The sequence below is a fragment of the Ammospiza nelsoni genome, chromosome 10 (assembly GCF_027579445.1).
Source record: "Ammospiza nelsoni isolate bAmmNel1 chromosome 10, bAmmNel1.pri, whole genome shotgun sequence".
NCBI lineage: Eukaryota > Metazoa > Chordata > Aves > Passeriformes > Passerellidae > Ammospiza > Ammospiza nelsoni.
Genome location: NC_080642.1, coordinates 10,840,867 through 10,860,417, shown reverse-complemented (window position 1 = coordinate 10,860,417; position 19,551 = coordinate 10,840,867). Strand labels below are relative to the sequence as shown.

Genomic DNA, 19,551 nt, shown 5'->3' with positions numbered 1-19,551 from the left:
CTCCCTGCCCTCCTCTTGGAGGAGAGCAATGCTTGCTGCAAGCTCAGCACCATGTGAGGCTTTCTCTGTGTATGGCAGACAAAAAACACTGATGACAACTGCAGAGGGTGGCTTTGCATGCCAAGCCAGCAGCATCCACACAGCACAAAATGCAGTGGGAATCTACTTGGGCGTTGACAGCTGGGCTGGAGAGCCATTAGCCACTGTCCCTGTCTCTCCCTCTGTCCCACTAGGGCTTGGTGTTTCCAGGCTGTGGCCCCTGCATTTGCAAGGTAGCTGTTGAGAAGGTAGAAAATGCTGATGCTCCTATATCAAATTGATTTCATCTTCTTGTGTGCCCATTGCTTCTGTTTCTTTTGTGACTGATGGGAGGCCACACTCTGTAGTAATCACATGCCCTCTGAAAAGAGAGAAGCTGTGAGACGAGCAGAGAAGAAGGAAAACACAATTCTTATCTCGCTTGGTATGCCTGTGTTGAGCTAAAGTAGAATGCAATATGGAGATTATTTACCCAAAGTGAGCATGTTTTGTTCCCTTGGCCTATCAGGGCTAGGTGTATGTGTGTCAGACTGTCACGGGACAGTCATGGGAGAATGAGAGAGGAGTGCTGTTCTGTGCTGTTGTGAGCAAGGGTGAGTGCACGGCAGATTCAGTTTAGATGAAATGTATATAGTGTAGTATAATAAAGTAATTAATTAGCTTTCTGATGATGGAGTCAGATGCATCATCATTTTCTCTCCCCTTCGTCAGAGTCACCTTTGATTTACAATAACACTCTGTTCTCTGCTGCGGAGCTCTTTGCCTGTCAGCACACCTGGGTGACTTCAGCTGGCCTCCAGGCTCTGTACAAGATGTCCACAAGGCCAGGGCATGTTCAGCAGGATGGTTTTGTGTCTCTCCTCAGGGGGCCCTCTTCTCTACAGCGATGTGAAGTTTGTCTACAACTCTCAGCAGCTGAATGGCACCCAGCGAGTGCTGCTGGATAACGTCATCTCGGAGGAGCAGTGCCGGGAGCTGCACAGGGTGGCCAGTGTGAGTGGGCAATGTCCCTGGGCTCAGTGTGACACCTGAATGTGTGATCAGCCCCTGGAGACCATGGACTCATGCCTTGCTGAGTGTTACAGCTGATGGCAGGGTGCCTGTGGAGAGCAGGTGGATGCTTGTCCCCAGTGCACACCCATAACTGCAGCATGGGAGCTGCTGCTCCGTCCTGGGCTGCAGGACACAGCCTGTGCAGAAAGAGCTCCTTCCCCATGTTATAATAACCCAAAGGATGCTCATCCACAAGTCTGGGTGAGCCTTCTCATTCACCATTAACTGAGCTTGGCAAGGCACTGAGGGTGGCTGAACATCCCCAGTTGGGAGGTGGTGGTTGATATCCTGCATCTGTGCTCACAGAGAGCTGCAGCACCTTTCCACCCCAACTCACCTGGCCCAGTGAATGCAGCCCTGGAGGATTTGGGGAAGAGGGTGCCATGTGCTTCCATTGCAGATCCCTCTCTCCTGACACACCAGTTCACCCCTCATCTGTATTCCTGTTTTCCAGGGGATCATGTTGGCTGGAGATGGTTACAGGGGCAAAACCTCCCCCCACACCCCGAATGAGAGATTTGAAGGAGCCACTGTCCTCAAAGCCCTCAAGGTACAGCTCCCTCCTCCTTTTCCTCTTCTCCCATGCCCTCCCTCCCAGTCTGCACATGACACTGACCTCTCCCTGCCCCTCTCCTTGCCCAGTATGGCTACGAGGGCCGTGTCCCCCTGAAGAGTGCCCGGCTGTTCTATGACATCAGTGAGAAGGCTCGCAGGATCGTCCAGTCCTATTTCCAGCTCAACTCCACGCTCTACTTCTCCTACACACACCTGGTGTGCCGCACCGCCCTCTCTGGTGAGGAGCAGGGAGCTTGGGAGGGCTTCAGCCCTCCAGGGGGGCTTCATGAGCTCAGAGCAGCTCTGTTGTGCTTAATGCTTAAATGGGTGGCCAAGGCTGGGCAAAGTCAGCATCCCACAGCAGCAAAAAGTGGACACTGCTGTCCCTCAGAAAAATAATTTCTGGGATGTCTCTTGGTTTTCATATCCGCAACTCTTCTATTTTCTCCTCCCTTTTCTCTTGTCTGTCCCTTCTCCTTTCCACCTCAGCCCCAGCTCTCCATTTCACTTCCCTGCAGTCAGAAAAAGGCAGAGCTGTGCAGATCTGAGTCCTCAGATGTTGCCTTTTCTCCCCAGCCATTCCTTTCCTCCTCTCACCTGTGAACACCACCTGGAGTGGGGTCAGGGTAGGCTCCCACCCCATGATGGGACCCCACAGAGCATGGCATTCCCATCTCATCCATCCCTTCTCCTTCCCCCCTCCTCCACATGGCCCTGCCTAGGCCAGCAGGAGCGCAGGAATGATCTGAGCCATCCCATCCATGCTGACAATTGCCTCTTGGACCCTGAAGCCAACGAGTGCTGGAAGGAACCTCCTGCCTACACCTTTCGGGATTACAGGTAGGAAGGAATCTTCCTAGGAACTTCTCTCCCTCTGGCTGTCCCCACCGTGGAGCACTGTGGGATCTGTCCAGGAGGTGGGGGTCAGCCTTGAGACCTCCCCAGTGCTCCCCTAACTGGGGTTTCCCACTTCCTTCCCCAGTGCCCTCCTGTACATGAACGCAGATTTTGAAGGTGGCGAGTTCATTTTCACCGAGATGGACGCCAAAACTGTGACAGTGAGTTGGTGCTGTGGGCCAAAAGCTGTTCCTCATCAGTCCATGCTCAGGGCTCTGGGCTTCCCCAGGCAGCCTGTGGCTCCTACCTTGCAAACAGCCCATACAAAATCCAGCTGCAGAGGTGCACAGACCATCTGCTCCCTCCCTAGAGGCCATGCCAAGCAGTAAACCTGTGGATTAGGGGTTCTCCCCACCCCCAGTGCAGGCAGAGGGATGGCTGGTAGTTGTCCCTGGCCTGGAGGATTGCTGAGCTGCCACCCCATCTCGTGGTCAAACATGAGGTGGTGTCTCCACACAGATGAAGGGCTCTTGTTCCAGAGTGGGTCACAGTGGTGGATATCAGATCCTGAGAGGGATGTGGCTCAGGCATGAGCCCTCACCTCTGTTCGGGGCCATTAAGGAAGCTGGGCACCCACTTTATGGTTGGACAGAGGTCTGGGCACTATGCTGGGGTCTCTGGAGAAGCTGGAGGGTAGATTGTGTCTACTTAAGTGCCTGAGGGTTGGTTTGGTTGGCAGTTCTCCTCCCAAAGTCCTGCAGGACTCTTGTGGACTCTTGCCAAGAGAAGAAAGAAAGAGGTATTTGACAGCCATGCCAGGCTTATCCTGGACCTCCCTGCCATGGCCCCATTGTGCTCTAGGTGGTCACCTGTAGGCTTTCCAGAGACTCCATGCCATTGTGTCCTTTCTGCACGATGTCTGCACTGCAGGAGCAAGCTTCACAGCTCCCTATTTACCCCACACATTTTGCCAGCCATGCCCAGAGCTCTGCATGTCCCCCCAAGCAGCTCACCAGGTCCTGGGGTGAAGCAGAGGGATGCCCAGTAATGTCCCAAGCCCTGGAGCGTGGTGAGCCCAGCCAGGCCAGCATGTGCAGCCCCTTGCCAGCCTGTTGTGCTGTTTCCCTGCAGGCCTCCATCAAGCCCAAGTGTGGGAGGATGATCAGCTTCTCGTCGGGCGGCGAGAACCCCCACGGGGTGAAGGCGGTCACCAAGGGCCAGCGCTGCGCTGTGGCTCTCTGGTTCACCTTGGACCCTCTCTACAGAGAGCTGGTGAGTCCCTCCATCCTGTGTGAGGGGAGTTGGGGCATACCCAGCGTCCCACAGAAGCCAGGACCACCTTATTTTCTCTAGTCCCAGTAGATCTGTTTTCCTCCCATTACAGCCCCCACAGCAGCACTCTCATGAGAGGAGCTGGTGGCCCCAGGGCAGGTTTTTCCTGCCAGTCCTGGTCCTGGGCACGTATTGCCCTTGGCCCGTGGGGTGCAGTGCTGGGCTGGAGTGCTGAGTGGGGTGTGGAAAGGCAATTTCTGACACCTAGTGGCAGCAGCCTGATGGATGGGGAACTCCTGCAAAGCCATCCACAGCTCTGAGTGCTGGGTGAGTCCTGCTGCTAAGTCCTCCCATAAGCACTTCAGCAACTTGAAATCCATGGCTCTGGACACCCAAGATGCCTTGGAAGATCTGGGCCGTGATGCTTTTCACCAGGCACCTTCCACATTCTGTTTTAAAAGGCTGCTGTACCGGTCCCTGCCTCCCTTTGGTAGCAATTCTGCTCTGTAAAAATGAAAGATACAAGACCGAGCAAAACTAAATGCAAGGAGAATGCAAAACCCTCATTCCTCTGCCTTGTGATGGAGGTGGGCTGTGAGGTTTGGGGAAAAGCTTATTTTCAGACATGTAAATCAGTGTCTCTCAGGTTTTTTGCATTAGCAGAAATTCCTCCAGGCTTAGTGCCTGTATGGTGGGAGATCAGCCCTGCCTGAGGATCTGGAAATCAACAAGCAGAGGGGACAGGAGGAGGGTGTGCTGTGGCAGTGGCTGCTAGTGAAGTGTGATCAGGGAACCACAGAACATCAGCTCTGCCCCAACCACTGCAGCCCTGCAGGGAGGAGGGAATCAGGCATTGAGGTGGAAAGGGGTTTGATTAATTTTGCCCAGCAAATCCCCAGCTTGAGTCCCAGGCTCTCCCCCATCCTCTCACCCACACTGCTGGTTCTGGGATAAAATCCTTGCTGTGTGTCCTCCCAGCAGCCTGAGCCTCACTGAATTAGCTGGAGCAGGCACTGAAGCTCTGTGTTACCATTTCTTCCCTTCCCCTCTTGCAGGAACGAATCCAGGCAGACGAAGTGATTGCAATGTTGGACCAGGAACATCTAGGACCCAGTGAAATGAACATCAACCCAAAGGATGAGCTATGAACTCGGCCAAAGACTTTTTCTATTAAATATTTATTTAATATTGTTAATCTTATTAGAACCCTTCTATTTTTGTACAGAGATGCTGTATAAATTAATAGGTTAATATGATGGTGGAGTTTCAGGAATGCCTCTTCTGTGTTTAGCACAGCTTTTGCTGGAACCCTCATCCCTATGCCAGCACCTCCTGGTGGGGCTGCCTCTGCTTCCAGCATTCCCTGTTTTTCTCTAGCACTTCTCAGGACTCATTCAGGCCCACTCTACCCCCTTGGAGAACCCTTTTTTTCTTTTTTTAACCAAAAGTAGCTGCTTATCTTTAGCATCTGCTAGAGAAAACTCTCAGGTGTCCTAATGCACAAGTCTTCCTGCTCTGCTTCCTACTGGGGGAAACTGGAGCAGAACTGGAGTTATGACTGTCTCTCACCATTTCAAATATGCCTTTTAGGGGAAAAAAACAAAGGAAAACCCAAGTCCTAGCAAAACGGAGATTTCTCTGTAGGCATGTGGAGCTGGTGTTTGGGCATTAATTCTGAGCAGAGCTTCTGGAAATGAGCTGCTGAGCAGGGCCATGAGCTGTGCACAGGGAGAAGGGATGTGATTTGCAGCTGACTCTAGTGAAATAGGGTCTGTCACTCATGTTCAGTCCCTTCTCTTGCTGATGGCCTGGGAACTGAAGGATGCTGCTTCACACTGCATCCTTTGAGTTTCCAGCCCAGTCTGCTGCTGGTAGAACGCAGAGTTTGTAGTCATAATTTCTGGGTCCCTGCTGGAAAGCAGCTTAGGAAGTTACAGTGCCATGGTGTTGGGTGGTCATGGTGTAGCTCTGCACTCTGGATGTCCTGGCTGCATGCTGCCATCCTGGCAGCAGATGTTCATGGTGTGGTAGTATCTGTTTGCTCAGAGGAGTTCTGACCCAGCCTGAGGATGTTGCAGTGAAAGCAAGTAGTCAGGTAACTGCTGCTGAGCTAGTAAATAATTCCTCCCCATTAAATTTAGTCCTGTGTGTGGGATGAGAGAAGCCCCTATCTCAGTCAGAACAGGCACTGGGTCACAGGATTTCTGTCCCAGACATAAGGGCAGCTTTTATTTTGACGCAAGAGCTGCTTCTGCTGCTGGAACACAGTTCCTAAAAGCCAGGTTTCAATAATCTTCACTTGAAATTACTGCAAGGCTGCTATCCAGAAAACACTACAGGGACTTTTGCTGGAGTTCACATACTTGAGCTGCTTTGCTCAGCTCCCTGCTGCATTGGCTCTTTCATCTGTCCTTTTCTACTCCCCTCTGCCAGTTTTGGCATTCCCAGGACTTAAAATCTGCCACAGAGAATTGTGTTTTCTCTTTACTTCTGTAGCTTCTGCCTGTTCAAACCTCCCAGGCTCAGAAGCCCCCTCTTCCCATCCAGTCACTGACTGCAAAGGTTGTAGACAAGGATTGGCTTTCTGTAGAGACCTCCTCAAAAGCTGGTCCTGGGCAAGATAGAGGTAAACTGCATCTGGAAAAATAAATGCCCAGACTGTGAAGAGGGAACTATTACCACCCAGAAAATGCTGGAAGAGTTATTTGCTGCATCTCATCCAATGCTGCATCTGCAGAGGAAAAGGCTCCGGGAATTGCTTATTCCTTTGTTGTTATCTCCTTTCCCTCATTGATTGTTGAAAAGATTCATCAAGGTGGCTCCCCAAAGAACTGCCCAAGGTTCCTGCCTTTGAAGAACCTTCCCTGCTTAAGTGCCTCTTCTGTAAATGCTTAACTCCATCCCTCTTTTCAAAACAGCCAGAGGACAAGCTGGGGAGAAGAAGGGAAGGGCAGCTGTTCACTTTGGAGAGCTGGCCCCCATTTCATGGTCCCTCCACGTTCACCATGCTGCTGCATCCAAAGCTTGACTCTGAATGCTGCACCTTCCATGTGGGCCTGTGCTGCCATCCCCCAACCACCACTGCCCAGGTGCATCCTGCAGAGCTGCCCCTGTGCAGCCCCAGCCCTCCCAGGGGTGCCACCAGCTGCTTCTGCTGCAAGGTGAGGTGCAGGGGCTGGCACAGGTCATGGTTTGTTTGTTCCTGTGGTGGTTAGCCAGAGCTGTGTCTAAATCCAGGGAAAATAAACTGAACACATCTGGGCCTGTCTTTGTGTTTCTTCAGTCAAATAGAAGGAGAGACCGGGGAGTCTGGGCTCTGTCTCATGATGGTACCTGTGCCTTTGGGGTTCCCTGCCTTACACCTGAGAGCACAGCCCCCTCTCCATGCTGGAGCAGTGAGGACTCTGTGTGTGTGTGTGTGTGTGTGTGTGTGTGTGTGTGCTTTTGGCTGCCTGTCCCTGTGCCTTGCTGTGTATCAGCTGTGCAGTAACTCCATGCCATGGACCTGCTCCAGGCAGTGAGCAGGAGGGACAGTCCCTGTGCCCTGCTGGGTGTTCAGGGTCAAACAGGGTGCCCTGGTGAAACAGCTCTGCTGCAGGGCCAAGGAGCAGCCTTGGAGGATGCAGCATTGCAGGACTCACTGCAAACAGGCCCCAAGAAGGGAGGAGAAGACTCTGGGCTGCCTGGGCCACGCCTTTCACCATGCTGCTCTGCCAGTGAAACCTGCTGGCAGCCTGGGCCATGCTGAAGCCACGAAATGGGAATGCAGTAAGTCAAAGGCACTTTTCCTGTTTGTTTTTCCAGCCCTTTGCTCTGGCAAAATCTAGCTCAGAAATGGATTTGTATTTCTGCAGCAACAGCAGAGGGGGTGCCAAGTTCATTGGCACTCTGTAGATTCACAGGAGCAAGTTGCAGAACTCTTTGGGGTATGCACCGAAATACTGCATAGGTTTTTGCATCTGTGGTATCCAAGTGAGATGGGTTGCCACCAAGATGGCTTGGACTGAGAAGTGATTTTAACTCTTGGATTTGAGGTAGGGCCTGGCATCTGCCAGAGCTGTCAGGGTCACATCCAGAGTGCCTGCAGGGCACCTGCATCCCTGCTAAAAGAAAGCTGACAACAGTACTGAGTGTATACACGCCTCCTTGGTCAAATATGCCCCAGGGACAACCTAGAGTACTTATATTTTTGTTTCCTTCTACTTAGGTTCACATTGTTACTCCTCTCCTGACCTGCCAGTCTGGTAATTGCTGTTTCCTAAAGCCCCATCATGAAGTAGCTCCCCAGGAAGGCAGTGTCTGCAGTCACAGCACTGAGCTCAAAACTGATGTGCATTTCAGAGCACACCTCATGGCTCCCAGGCCAGCCCCAAGGCTTGCCCACCAAAGGGAAGCACAACCCATTTAGGTGTTGGCCATGTGGTGTTGTACATTCCCCAGTTCTATCATCAGCAAAAGGAGCCTTTTGGACATGGAGGTGTTTGAACCATGCCTTAGTTCCTTGTTCACTCAGCTGTGCTCTCCCTAGTAATAATAATAATAATAATAATAAATGTAGAGTGGGATTAGCAGGGTTGATTTATGACAGTCCTTGAGGAAAAAAACAACCTACACATAAAGGAAACATAATGGAATTTAAAAGTATTTAAAACAACAACTCAGATGGTTCTGTGTGTGTGTTTGGGTGTGGATGTGGTTTGGAAAGTGAAGCTTGCATGCTGTTAATCCATGCCAGGGGACCTTTAATCCCAAGGAGATTTGTTTTTCTTTCATGTCCAAGGGGGCCCAAGCCAAGTTCACTCAGCCCTTGCACAAAGGTGCTGCAGGTTGTGGGGGGCACTGGGGGAGCCTGCTCTATGCCACAGGCATGTCTCAGCAAAGGGGAGTCCATCATATTTCAGGACAATGCAGATTAAATGATGCCTTTATTAAGGACAAGATGGCACTTTGCTGTCAGGGATGCAGCAACAGAGTGTGAAGAGCCAGTGACAGCAAAAGCACCAAGGCTTGGGGAGCAGTGGCTGACAGGAGTCATGACAGCTCAGCCAAGCACCTGATGCTCATGCAGAGGGTAGGAGCATGGAAAACACCTCGTGTAAGTAAAGAACCTCCAAGAAAGGCCAGCAGAAAGCCTAAGGCTGAGCCCCCTTGGGCTGTAAATGCCTTAGTCCAAGTGGCTGCTGAAAGCTTCTCTCCAGCCAAGAGTTCACCCCTGAAACCTCACCTGAACATAAGACTTGGGGCCACTTACAAATTTCTGCATCTATAATCAAGGCTGAAATATGTCTAGTGGCTACAGCCTAAAGGAACCTGGAAATTCCATAGGCATTACCCTGAGAGACTTTCTGAGGCATTAATTTAAAGCAACTGAACCTCGCCAATGTTCTTGTGGAGGCTTAGAGCCATGTGGACAGTCTGTCTCCAGCAGCTTCACTGGATGATGACTAAACCCCATTATTTCCAAGCTTATAAAATATGGTGTGTTTGGTCTTTTTGTATGTCTTCTTTATTTCCCAGGCCCTAGACAGATAGAGGTGCTGTGACCATGGGTGGGAGCAGAGCCTGCCCTGGTTTGTCAGCTTTGCATTGCAGCTCCTCAGTGCCTGAAGCTGAAAAGAGTGGCAAAGCAAGGAGATGGAGTTTGCACTGAGCCCTGCTCATCCTTCCTGCTTACACCTGGGCAGAGCCTGGGCACTCACAGGCAGCTGAACATCTTCCCATGAAAAACTGTCATTAAAAAAAAAGAAAGGTTGTTTCCTCCTGTCCACGCCCTTGCCCAGCCTGGGGGAAAAAAGAACAAAACAGCTGGCAGTGAGATAAAAATGGGCTAGTCCTGCTTTGGGAAGAATTATATAAAAAGAGGAAAGAAGTATGTATGTCTTTTGTTTCCACAACTGCTCCTTATGTCTACACCCCACTGTAAGAGCCACCTTTTCCTGGGGGAGGTGTTCCTGCTTGTCTGTGCATTGGGCTTTGACCCAGGCCAGGTTCCAAGACACTGTGCTCTTGCCCACATGTGGATGGCCCCAAACATGTGTGCTTCCCCTCCTACCACTCCATTTCCAAATCAGCACCCAAACGGATGAGCTGCCTTGGTGTCAGTGAGAGCACCAGAACCAACGGAATGCAGCCTTGCACAGTGAGATCCTGCAGTGCTGCTTGCCCCAAGCACAGCCCTGCCTTCCCTTGGGACCTGGGGGTCCTCATGGACAGGTCCAACTGAGATGGACCTGATGTCACTGAGAGCAGCAGAGCTCCCCAGTGTCCTCCGGCAGCCCAGCATGTGTGGGGCACCTGACCATCCCGCCAGTGGAAACTGCTGTCTCCACAGCTCTAGAGGATACCACAGCCAGCCCAGAATTGCTTTTATCTTGTTTTAAACACATGATGAAAGCTGGGACTGGGTTGTTTCCTTCTCATTTAGCAAAACTTTTGTTATGCAGAAAAAGAAAAATCATAAATGTCAGCAGGTCCCAACCACCTGGCCAGCGTCCAACCCCACCAAAAATAACTGCAGCACACTTGAGGAACTTGAGAAAGCTAAACAGGTGACTCAGAGAGCTGCCCAGCCACCCTCACCTTGTTTCTGGTTGAAAGCACCCCTGAATTTCAGGGGAGAGGGTGCAGCTGAGCTCTGGCCAGGCAGCAGCATGCAGGGCTGTGGTGGCACAGCACAAGTGCAGGAGCCTGCAGTGTGTAGGAGCCCTGGTGGGAGCAGGAACTCTGGGGGCCCTGTGGGCAAACAGAGCAGGCTGGTGAGCAGACACACTTGGCAAAGGGACAAGTCAGCTAATGATTGTTTCCAGGGATGGTTTGCATAATGAAATGGCAATTCTAGTAGGTATTTCCTGAAGTTGAGCAGGGCAGGGCAGGGGGAATTTATATGGGCTCAGTTCAGCTTCTACTCCTCCTTGATTTGTAATGAGATTAGCAGCAGAGATGGCAGGGCACCCTCGCCTGCTGCCCCGATGGGGTGAGCTGATAAGCACCTCCTGCCTGGCCCTGCATGCCAGCCCAGCAGCTGAGCCATGGGGGGAAATCACCAGGGAAAACCACCCTTCCACCACACAGGGCCTTCTTGCAACCGTCCTGAGCTCAGGGGTAAAATGCTGCATGGGACTGGCCAGCCTGATCCTGGCAGTGCCAGGAGTGGTGCTGGTATCCCAGGGCAGGACATCCCAGTGTCACATCCCCTCCTTGCAGTGCTTCTGCACCCGATGTCAGCTGGCAGCATCAGGTTAAACACTTGTCCCTGCCTTACTGCTGAGATACGAGGCCACCACTTGGCCACCAGTGTGCCTTGGGCAGCCCCAGCGCAAGGAATGAGTGCTGGATTTGGCTGCATTGTGGCAGAAGCTGTGATGAAGTGTGACTGCCCTGCAGAGCCTCTCCCAGCTGCTCACAGTGCTGTGACTGGACTGTAGCAGAGGTGGAGAAGTTGTCTTATCATTCCCACCCCCAGAGAGGAGAATGTGGATCCCTTGACCAATTTTGAAAAAATCTTCATAGCGCCATGACAAGGTCTGTTCATGGCAAACCCAGAGCCACCTCTGAGTGTGCATAGCCCTAAAGAGGGAAATTTTGTCTGTAAAACCACTGAAACCCCCCACCTGTATTTTAAAGACTCGTATTAGTTACAGCAACCAAACAGGTGTGGGCCAAGTGTATCCATCCAGGGCAGAAGCTCCAGCTCCTGTGGAGCACCTTGGCACCCAGCTTATCCTTGCAGGGCTCCCTGCCACCACTGGGCATACCTGAGGTGATGGCTGAGCCTGATGTCCCCTTCACCATGTTGTCACAGGCTGCATTGCCCCAAGCCAGGATGTCCATGGAAACCATCTGTGGTGACATGCATTTCTCACTCAGCCCTTTTCATTGAGCCAAATCAACATCTGCCCACAGCCCAGGGGTGACCAAGTTGCTACAGGGGGCAGTTTCCCAGTCATGTGGTGATTGTGGGGAGCTGCTCCCACCACCACACAGGAAAAAACAACCCACCAGCATCTTAAAACCAGTTTGCAGCCCCCAGGCACCTGGGGGTTGTTTGTTCATCTCCTTTCATTTCATCACCTCATGTGAGAGGCTGAGAGCTGGCACTCACTGCTCCTGTGGTGCCAACTTTGAGATTGTTTTATTTGATTTGCCAACCAAAATGGGTGGAAGGGTGGAGACTGTATTTTCCCTTTTATTTTTGTTTTCAAAAAACCCTTCTGGCCCTGGGTGAGGCAGAAGAAGCTGAGTAGTTTCACGTCTATCTACTCTGTGACAGTTACCTGCCTACAGCACAGCCGGGCTCCTTCAAGCAGAAGAACTGGGTGTGGGTGGATGGCCTCCCTGTCTAGGTGGGGAGAGCTCTCAGCCACCTCCCACAGCATTTTTCTCCCCACCAAGCACACTGGAAAAGGCTGTCCTGTGAGCCCCTCCTGCTTTCCTCTGGCCAGCGGGTCAGAGGAAAAATGAAGTCAGCCCATGGCCCTGGGAGAGGATGGGGCAGGCCGTGGACTCCTCAGCAGCAGTGGCGTGATCACTGCTCTCATTTTGCACAGCTGCAGGGAAGGGGTCTGTCCCTGAAGTGCCCAGGGAAAGCCCTGGGCCATGTGTGGTTGACACCCTGAGGTGTTGTGGGCAAACACTCTCAGAATACCTACCCCCACACCAAACTGTGTTCCAGTGACTCTCAGGGATGGGATGAAGTGCATCTGGACTTTCTCTGGAGCCTGGCTGCACCCTGGGCTTCTCCAAGTGACTCACAGAGCTTTCATAGCATCTCTGCAAGCAGAGCAGCCCAGGAGGGTTTTTCCATCTTGCTTATGGCTGTGAAGAGTCAGATGTTCATAAGCATCTTCCAAAAGTTCAGCCACAAGCAAATGATGCGCTGTGCTCTTCTGTGCCCAGCAACCTGCCAGATCCACCCTGCCAGCCACAAGCCCACAAGATGCTGCCACAAGGCTTTCCTGACATCTTGGGCTTGCCCACCCTTCTGGAGCCTCCTGAGAGGCTGTGGGGAAAGTAAACGTTCCTGCACCAAAGCCAGGCGCTGCAGGGAGTGAGAAATCCTGGCTGATGAGCGCACACACCCTGCCCTGCTCAGCTGGCACCGTGCACATCCCTCCCTCCCTGTTTGCCGCGGTGCTGCCCCTGCAGCCACCTCCCGCACCCTGCTAATGAGCCTTTAGTTCCCCTTGAGGTGCAAGGTGCCACATCCTTTCTCCCTTTTCACACTAATTACACTGAAACAAAAGGGGAGATGCACCGTACCGGGAATGCTACCGAGCCTGAGTCCCCCACCCAGCGGGATGAGGTGGGAGCTCCTGATGGCACGGGTACAGGAACCAGCAGCCAGCCTCCCACTCCTCTTGCTCAACTGCTGGCGCCACCAGGCAAAGATAACAAACATCTCTCCTGCTCCTGTGATGAGCCTAGCAGCAAAAGGAAATTTCCAGGTCAGAAGCTCCTGCTGGATAGCCCGTGCTCCAGGCTATGGGGAAGAGCTGCAGTCCCATTTTGCTCCCACTGTGAGCACTGCATAGGACTGGGGAGACCCGTGTGCTGCACCCAGGCACTTCCTTGGGTTCTCCCCTGCTGCTTTCAAACTTCATCTCCCTTCCAGCATTTCCACCCTTCCCAAGAAATGACATGGCTGCTGCTAATTCCTTCTAAATACTACAGCTTCTGGAGAAAACCCAACTGGACTTTTTGTTTTCTCCTCCTTCAGTTGCTCTGCAAGCCAATAGTCACCATGTGCCAGGCCATGGTAGTCTGAAGGCAGCTCTGCCTTGCAGGCACACTCAGTATGAACAGGGATAAATGCACCAAAGGGATCATCCTGTTCTACCCTTCTAGAAGGGGGGAAAGGGCAGAGTGCTGCCTGGGAACACAGGCCAGCTCTGGGAGCATCACATTGACCTTTTCTCTCCCTGTCATGCCTGGCCACCCCAGCCAGCATTGCTCTTCTCTCACTTGCAGGGGGGATGCTCACTGCCAGCTACAGCAGCATGAATAGGAAGAAAATCAGGCTTAAGAAATTGGCCAGAATTAGTACAGATGTCTGTCTTGGGCATCCTTTTCTGCAGCCTCTCTGGGTTTGATTTGCCTGTCTCAACTGTCAAAGCTATTCCAGATGCCCTGGCCTAAGCAGGCATGCAAGGATTAATCTGTGCTCTCCTTGGGCCCAGCATCACCTCACTTCAAATGGAGATGTGAGACTCCACAGCTACAGTTTCTTTCCAGCTAGATTCTCTGGATGGGCTTCATCTCCTGTGAAACATCTCTGTTCTGCTTCCTGGCCATGGGGGCACTACTGCAAAAACAACAGCAAACAAACAAACTCCAATTTCATTCAGCTCACTGGTTCCTGGGGCCTTTTCAGACAGCAGCTGGTCACTGCCTGTGCAGGATCCAGGGTGCCTTCACCTCCTCACCTGCCCATCTTCATGTGGCTGCTGGCATCCCTGGCAGGGCTTTTAGCCATGTCAAATTTCCTCACCTCCGAGGCAAGGCTGAAACCATCTGAGACAGCTGCTGCCCATGGCCTGACTAATGTACTTGGCCTAATGGTTACTTGCTCACATTTACCCCTGGGTGAAATGATAAGGTTCTGGGCCAGGTGAAACACGTTCAGACATCTCTTCTTGGGGGTAAGCTGAGTCTCTGCTGTTAGAGTTGTGCAAAATCAGGTCTGTGTGTGGTTCTGGTGCTTGCTTTTTAACTGTGAGCCCTAAACCTCTGATGCACAGCACTATCCTGCCTGCTGATAGCTCCTAAACAACTGACTTCCTCCTGTTCAAACACTAATTAAGCAGCAGGAAAACGAGAATATAAACCATAATAGAGGCAATTGTATTGCTACCCAGTCACTTAAAGTTGGAATAAAACATTTCTCTAAGGAGAGCAAATCACCCTCAATGGCAGGCAGAAGCCACCACAGGCTGCTCCTCCAGCTAAGGGAAGCCCTGATCAGGATTTTCAAAGGATGTTGTGGGTTTGAGGCTTCCCAGAGAGGGAGGACTGGCCTCCATCAGTGATTTGCTCAGCATCAGCCTTTAGGGGGCAAATACTGCCCTGAGGGGAGGGCACTGGGCACTGCTCTGGGGCCAGGCTCCTTACACACGGGCATTGTGGCACCTTCTAAGCACAGCATGGTGGAGGTGATCCCTTACCTCCTGTTTCTGTGGAAAACATCTCCATGGAAATACTCCTGTTCACCTTCAGGCCAGCAGCTCTCTGAAGGCTTGGCAAGAGCCGCTTGACCATGTCCTTGGGATAAGAAATCAATGCCTTTATCTCACATTCTGCCACGGTGAGTGGATAATTTGATGCAATTGTCTAGCCACCCACGCCTTTAATTAATCAAAGAGTTTTTCATGCAGCACTGTGCAATATTTTATTTCCTAACACCCCTGCTCTGGTGTACTAAGGTCTGTTGTAACATTTCTTACCCAATTCCAGCACTGAGGGCTATGCAGTCAAGAAGAAGATGGATCACATGTGTGGAAATCTTCAGTGTTGTCTCCAGAGGCGACTGCCAAGGAATCAGAAGCTGAATTAATCAGAGGTTCACAAAGACATTTGGGAAAACAAAACAAAAACAAAAAGGAACCAGCCAAGAAATGAAAACAACCTCAGGAAGAAAACAAGAAGTCAGCAGATTTCCTGGGGTTTCATTTAGGAATCTCAGGAAAAAACTGGAAGACATCAAAGAATCTCCTAAAAAACTGGGAAACACTTTGCTAGAGTTCACTGTTCTAGGACAGAGCTGAAAATCCCTTCCAAGGGGCCACCACAACATCTTCCCCTTCAAACCTTCTTCTGCCCAGCTTCACGTTGGTGCTGCTGATGGGGAAAAGGGTAAAGCCTGGATATGGTTGGGCCAAATGCTAAACACCTGAACAGCAGTGCCTGAAAAACGCCTGTCCACACCTGAGAGCTGAGCAGCCCTCTCACACCTTTTAGTGCAAATGAGTACTTCTTTCCAGGCTCCTTGAACATTGTGGCAACCCCAGCCAGGAAAACGGGGACCTGGAGCCCGAGGCAGGGCTGAGCAGTGGCGGTGCCTTGCTGCCGAGCAGAGACACGGCCCCACACAAGCACTGCCCGTGACTGCCAGCACAGCACCGCTCCCCACCTGCCAGCCAAGGTGGGCGCCATCCTCTCCAGCTCCCCAGCTTTATTCTGGGAGCTGCACACCGTCTCCACGGCACAGCCCCGAGCTGCAGCAGGTGCCTGCCCAGCTCTGGGGGCTCTTCTCACATTTGGCCGCCACAGAGCAGGGTGCCAGGCTGAGCTTTGAAAGACGCACCATCCAACTGAGGCGCCGCCAGCTCGCAGCCCCGGGCGAGCCGCCGGCAGCAGCAGCCCGGAACCGCACAGGCGCGCCCGGGGAGCCGGGCCGGGCCGGGCCGGGCCTGGGGAAGTGCCGGGAGCCGGGCCGGGCCTGGGGAAGTGCCGGGAGCCGGGCCGGGCCTGGCCTGGCGCGGTGCCGGGCTCCCCACCCAGCCCGGCTGTGGCGTGGGAGCTGCAGCCAGGTGCTGCTGTGGGAGTTCCTGGCTGCGGCGTGCGCTCTGGGCAATCACCCGCCGGTGTTTTCTCAGCTGGAAGAAGCGATATGTATCGCTCTGGCAGAGCACTCCTGCAGCCGAGCTCTGTGTGTGTGCGTGAGGGGAAGGGGGAGCGCCCCTGCTGCCCTCGGGCACGGCACGCACGGTGCTGCGAGCCCGGGGCTGTGGCTGCGGCACAGCTGCAGCACGGGGCACCCATGCAGGGCTACTGTCTGCAATGTGCCTCCTGGCTCTGAAGGCATCTCTGGGCAGAGGCTCACTGCCTGGGGTGAGAGGAGTCATCTCTCCTGCTTTGGCAGGTGGTGGGTTTTGGACTTCATCTTCTGAATTTCCCATTTGTGCTGGAGTGGGTTGGGATGGGCACAACACTGGGGGATTCTCTGTGTGCACGGCAAAGGGCAGGGGAGCACCATCTTTCCCAAGAGGTGGCCGCAGGAAGATTTGTTTTGCAACACCAACAAGTCACTCGCTTATTCCGCCCGTGTAGAATAAACAAACAGGAGTTGCTGCCCTTCCACGTGGGGTGTAGGGGGTGAGAAGAGGCGGGTTTATAAACCTCTGCCCACGCTGTGAGCGCCGGAGGTGGCCGGGGGAGACGCGCGGCTCCCGCGGGGCTGGAGCGAAGCCCGCACCCCGGGCTGCGGCTGCGGGGCCGCGCGGGGCCGCCAGGGGGCACTGCCTGCCCGGCACCGCGCTGGGCTCTGCCCCCTTTTTCGTCGTTTTTGTGATTTTTTTGCCCCGCAAATCCCCTCGACATGGAACCCACGCGGCGGGAGACGGGACACGGGAGAGCCCTAGCTTCTGGGCAGCCAGCTCTCACTTTGTCTCAATTTTTTTTTTAATACATGTTTGGATTTCTCTTCTCTTCTCTCTTGATTTCTCTCTCTCCTTTTTTTTTTGTTTGTTTGTTTTTTGGGGGGGTTGGTTTTTGTTTTTGTTTTGTTTGTTTGTTTTGTTTTGGGGTTTTTTTGGGTTTTTTTTTTTTTTTTTTTTTGCTTTAGTCTGCTCTGAGACGCTAATTTTGAGACTGCTGGCAGCTGAACAGAAGAGGAAAAGCACCATCTCTTACCCAGGCCTGCTGATTTGTTTCATTGTTCCCCGTAGCCCTACACCAGTTTCTTTGCTGTGCCATGATGGTGTCTCTCAAGCTTTTGGAACTTAGCAACGCTGATTGTATGGATAGAGCCACCCTGCTAAATATTAACTAACAAGCTTAGTCTTCCCTTGGCCTTGATGCAGGCAATAATGAGACTGCATCTTCCAGGGCATGATTCAGAGTGGGAATCTAATATCCCCTGAATGGCTCCCCAGGGACTTTCTTGCCACTGCTGATGCAGAGAGCCTAATCTCCTACCCTAGGCTGTTGGGAGAGACAATGTAAGCATCTCCCTTGCATGCTGTAATGGTTGGTATCAGCCCAGCTGCTGGTGAGTAATTGCTGAGCGTGCCAGCAGGCACACACCTCCTGTTGCAGCACGTATCCCCATCATCCGGGGAAGTGGCACAGCCAAAAAGCCACTGGCTGCTGTGCCCACATTGCCACAAAGGCAAAGGGCAGGGCACTGCAACACTGGTGAGAAAATCAGCTGAAAGGTCCATGGAGACCCTTCCCAAACAATCTTAGAGCACTGAAATCAAAATCCAGTGGTTCATGGGCCTCTTACGGATATGGCTGTGCGAGCAGGGTGGGGCACAGCACTGCTGTGACTGCAGTGACTAAGGCAGAAGCACACTGGGCACAATCAATGTCCTCAGGTGTAGCAAACCCTTCAGGCCTTGGCTTCAATGCTACAGGTACACAGCCACTGTATAGCACCCTCAGTGTTACCTCTTGGTGCTCATCCATGCCCTGGACCTGTAGCTGCAGATCCCTGGTCCTGCCCCAGTTCCTGCATCTCCTGCCCCTAATCCCACAAAGTCTTTCCTATACTCACCTGTGGCCCCAGGCACCTGGTTTATTTCATGAAGGCAGAGCTGATGTTCCTAAGAATAAAACATATGACACTAAGAGCGTTTGCAAGGAAGTAAAAGCATTTTTACAAAACCATTTAATCCTCCAAACCCTCCCCCAAAAAAAGACTTTGACCAGTTTGAGCCAAGGAAGTCCATAGCAACGCTCACCCAGCAGCAGGGCAAAACTATCGTATACCTCTGAATATAATTTTGGCTCCTTCACCTTAGGGAAGCAAGCTGGGAGAAAGCCACAGCCAGTCCTTGCCAACAGAGCATAAAGATTATCTTCCTTCCTGTTTATTTGACCTTCATGGCCAGTGTATCCAAATATCAACAATGAGGCTCCAAAACTCCAGCCTCCACCTTCTGCTATGTGCTCAGGAGGACATTTCTGCCATGGGTCACAGGGAGGCAAAATAACCCAGGACCCAGAAACCACCAGCTGGAGCCTGGCAGGCAGAGAGAGCTGTTTGCCAAATCTCCGTGGCACAGGCACAGCCCACAGGGGCCAGGCAGGGCAGCCCTGCAGGGCCTGCCACGGCTCCCCAGCACCCCCCACCCAGCAAATCACACGAGGTACACATTCCACAGCCCAGTGAATCAGAAGGGCAAACAGCCCAAGCTCTGACTCTGTGCAGGGCTGGGCTGCCCACATGGTTTTCCCATGGAGAAACAACTTGGGAAGAGGCAGAGTGGGAGGCAGGTCCTGCAATCCTTCCCCCACAGCACAGGCAGCTGCTGTGCCATCAGGAAGGGGGTTTGCTAAGGCACACAGGACAGGAAGAACATGATGAGCAAGACACCCTCCACAGGCTCCACTCAGGTACTTGCCAAGTTCTGTTGTGTCTGGGTAAGCTTCATTCCAGGGGACTGCCAGCTTCAGCACACTTAGGACTAACAGCAGAGAAGGGCATGCACGTCTTCAGAGGTCCACCCAGGCTTGCAAAACACAGCTGGAAGCTCATCATGAATCCCTGCCCTGAAAACTTTGTGCTTGCCTACAAAGCATCCCAATATCCAAAATTCCAATGGGTATGGGTGGAGGGCAAAAGGGAGAGAAGCAGCTTGGGATTCCTCAGCACTGAAAGCCTTGCTGTAACCTAAGCAATGTAGAGGTTCCCTACTTGAGCAGTGGACCACAGCAGTCAGAAATGACAACCATATTTGAAACCTACTTGTTCAATGGAAACTGAAATCTTGTTTTACGTGATCCAATTCACTCATCTAGAGGCAGCATCCATCAGCTGAAATAGCAAATTCTCACAGCTGTTCTAGTAGCACTTCT

At 52.5% G+C, this 19,551-nt stretch overlaps 1 protein-coding gene across 1 annotated transcript in view; it reads left to right on the top strand.

The window, feature by feature from the left end:
• P3H2 (prolyl 3-hydroxylase 2) overlaps positions 1-6,988 on the top strand; it is a 64,899-nt gene extending 57,911 nt beyond the window's left edge. Inside the window, exons 9-15 of the mRNA XM_059479668.1 lie at positions 905-1,032; positions 1,547-1,642; positions 1,735-1,885; positions 2,370-2,487; positions 2,630-2,705; positions 3,616-3,756; positions 4,812-6,988. Of these exons, the coding sequence (XP_059335651.1) occupies positions 905-1,032; positions 1,547-1,642; positions 1,735-1,885; positions 2,370-2,487; positions 2,630-2,705; positions 3,616-3,756; positions 4,812-4,904 (803 nt within the window). The 3' untranslated portion in view covers positions 4,905-6,988. The remainder of the gene's footprint in view (positions 1-904; positions 1,033-1,546; positions 1,643-1,734; positions 1,886-2,369; positions 2,488-2,629; positions 2,706-3,615; positions 3,757-4,811) is intronic.
• The last annotated feature ends 12,563 nt before the right edge of the window (positions 6,989-19,551 follow it).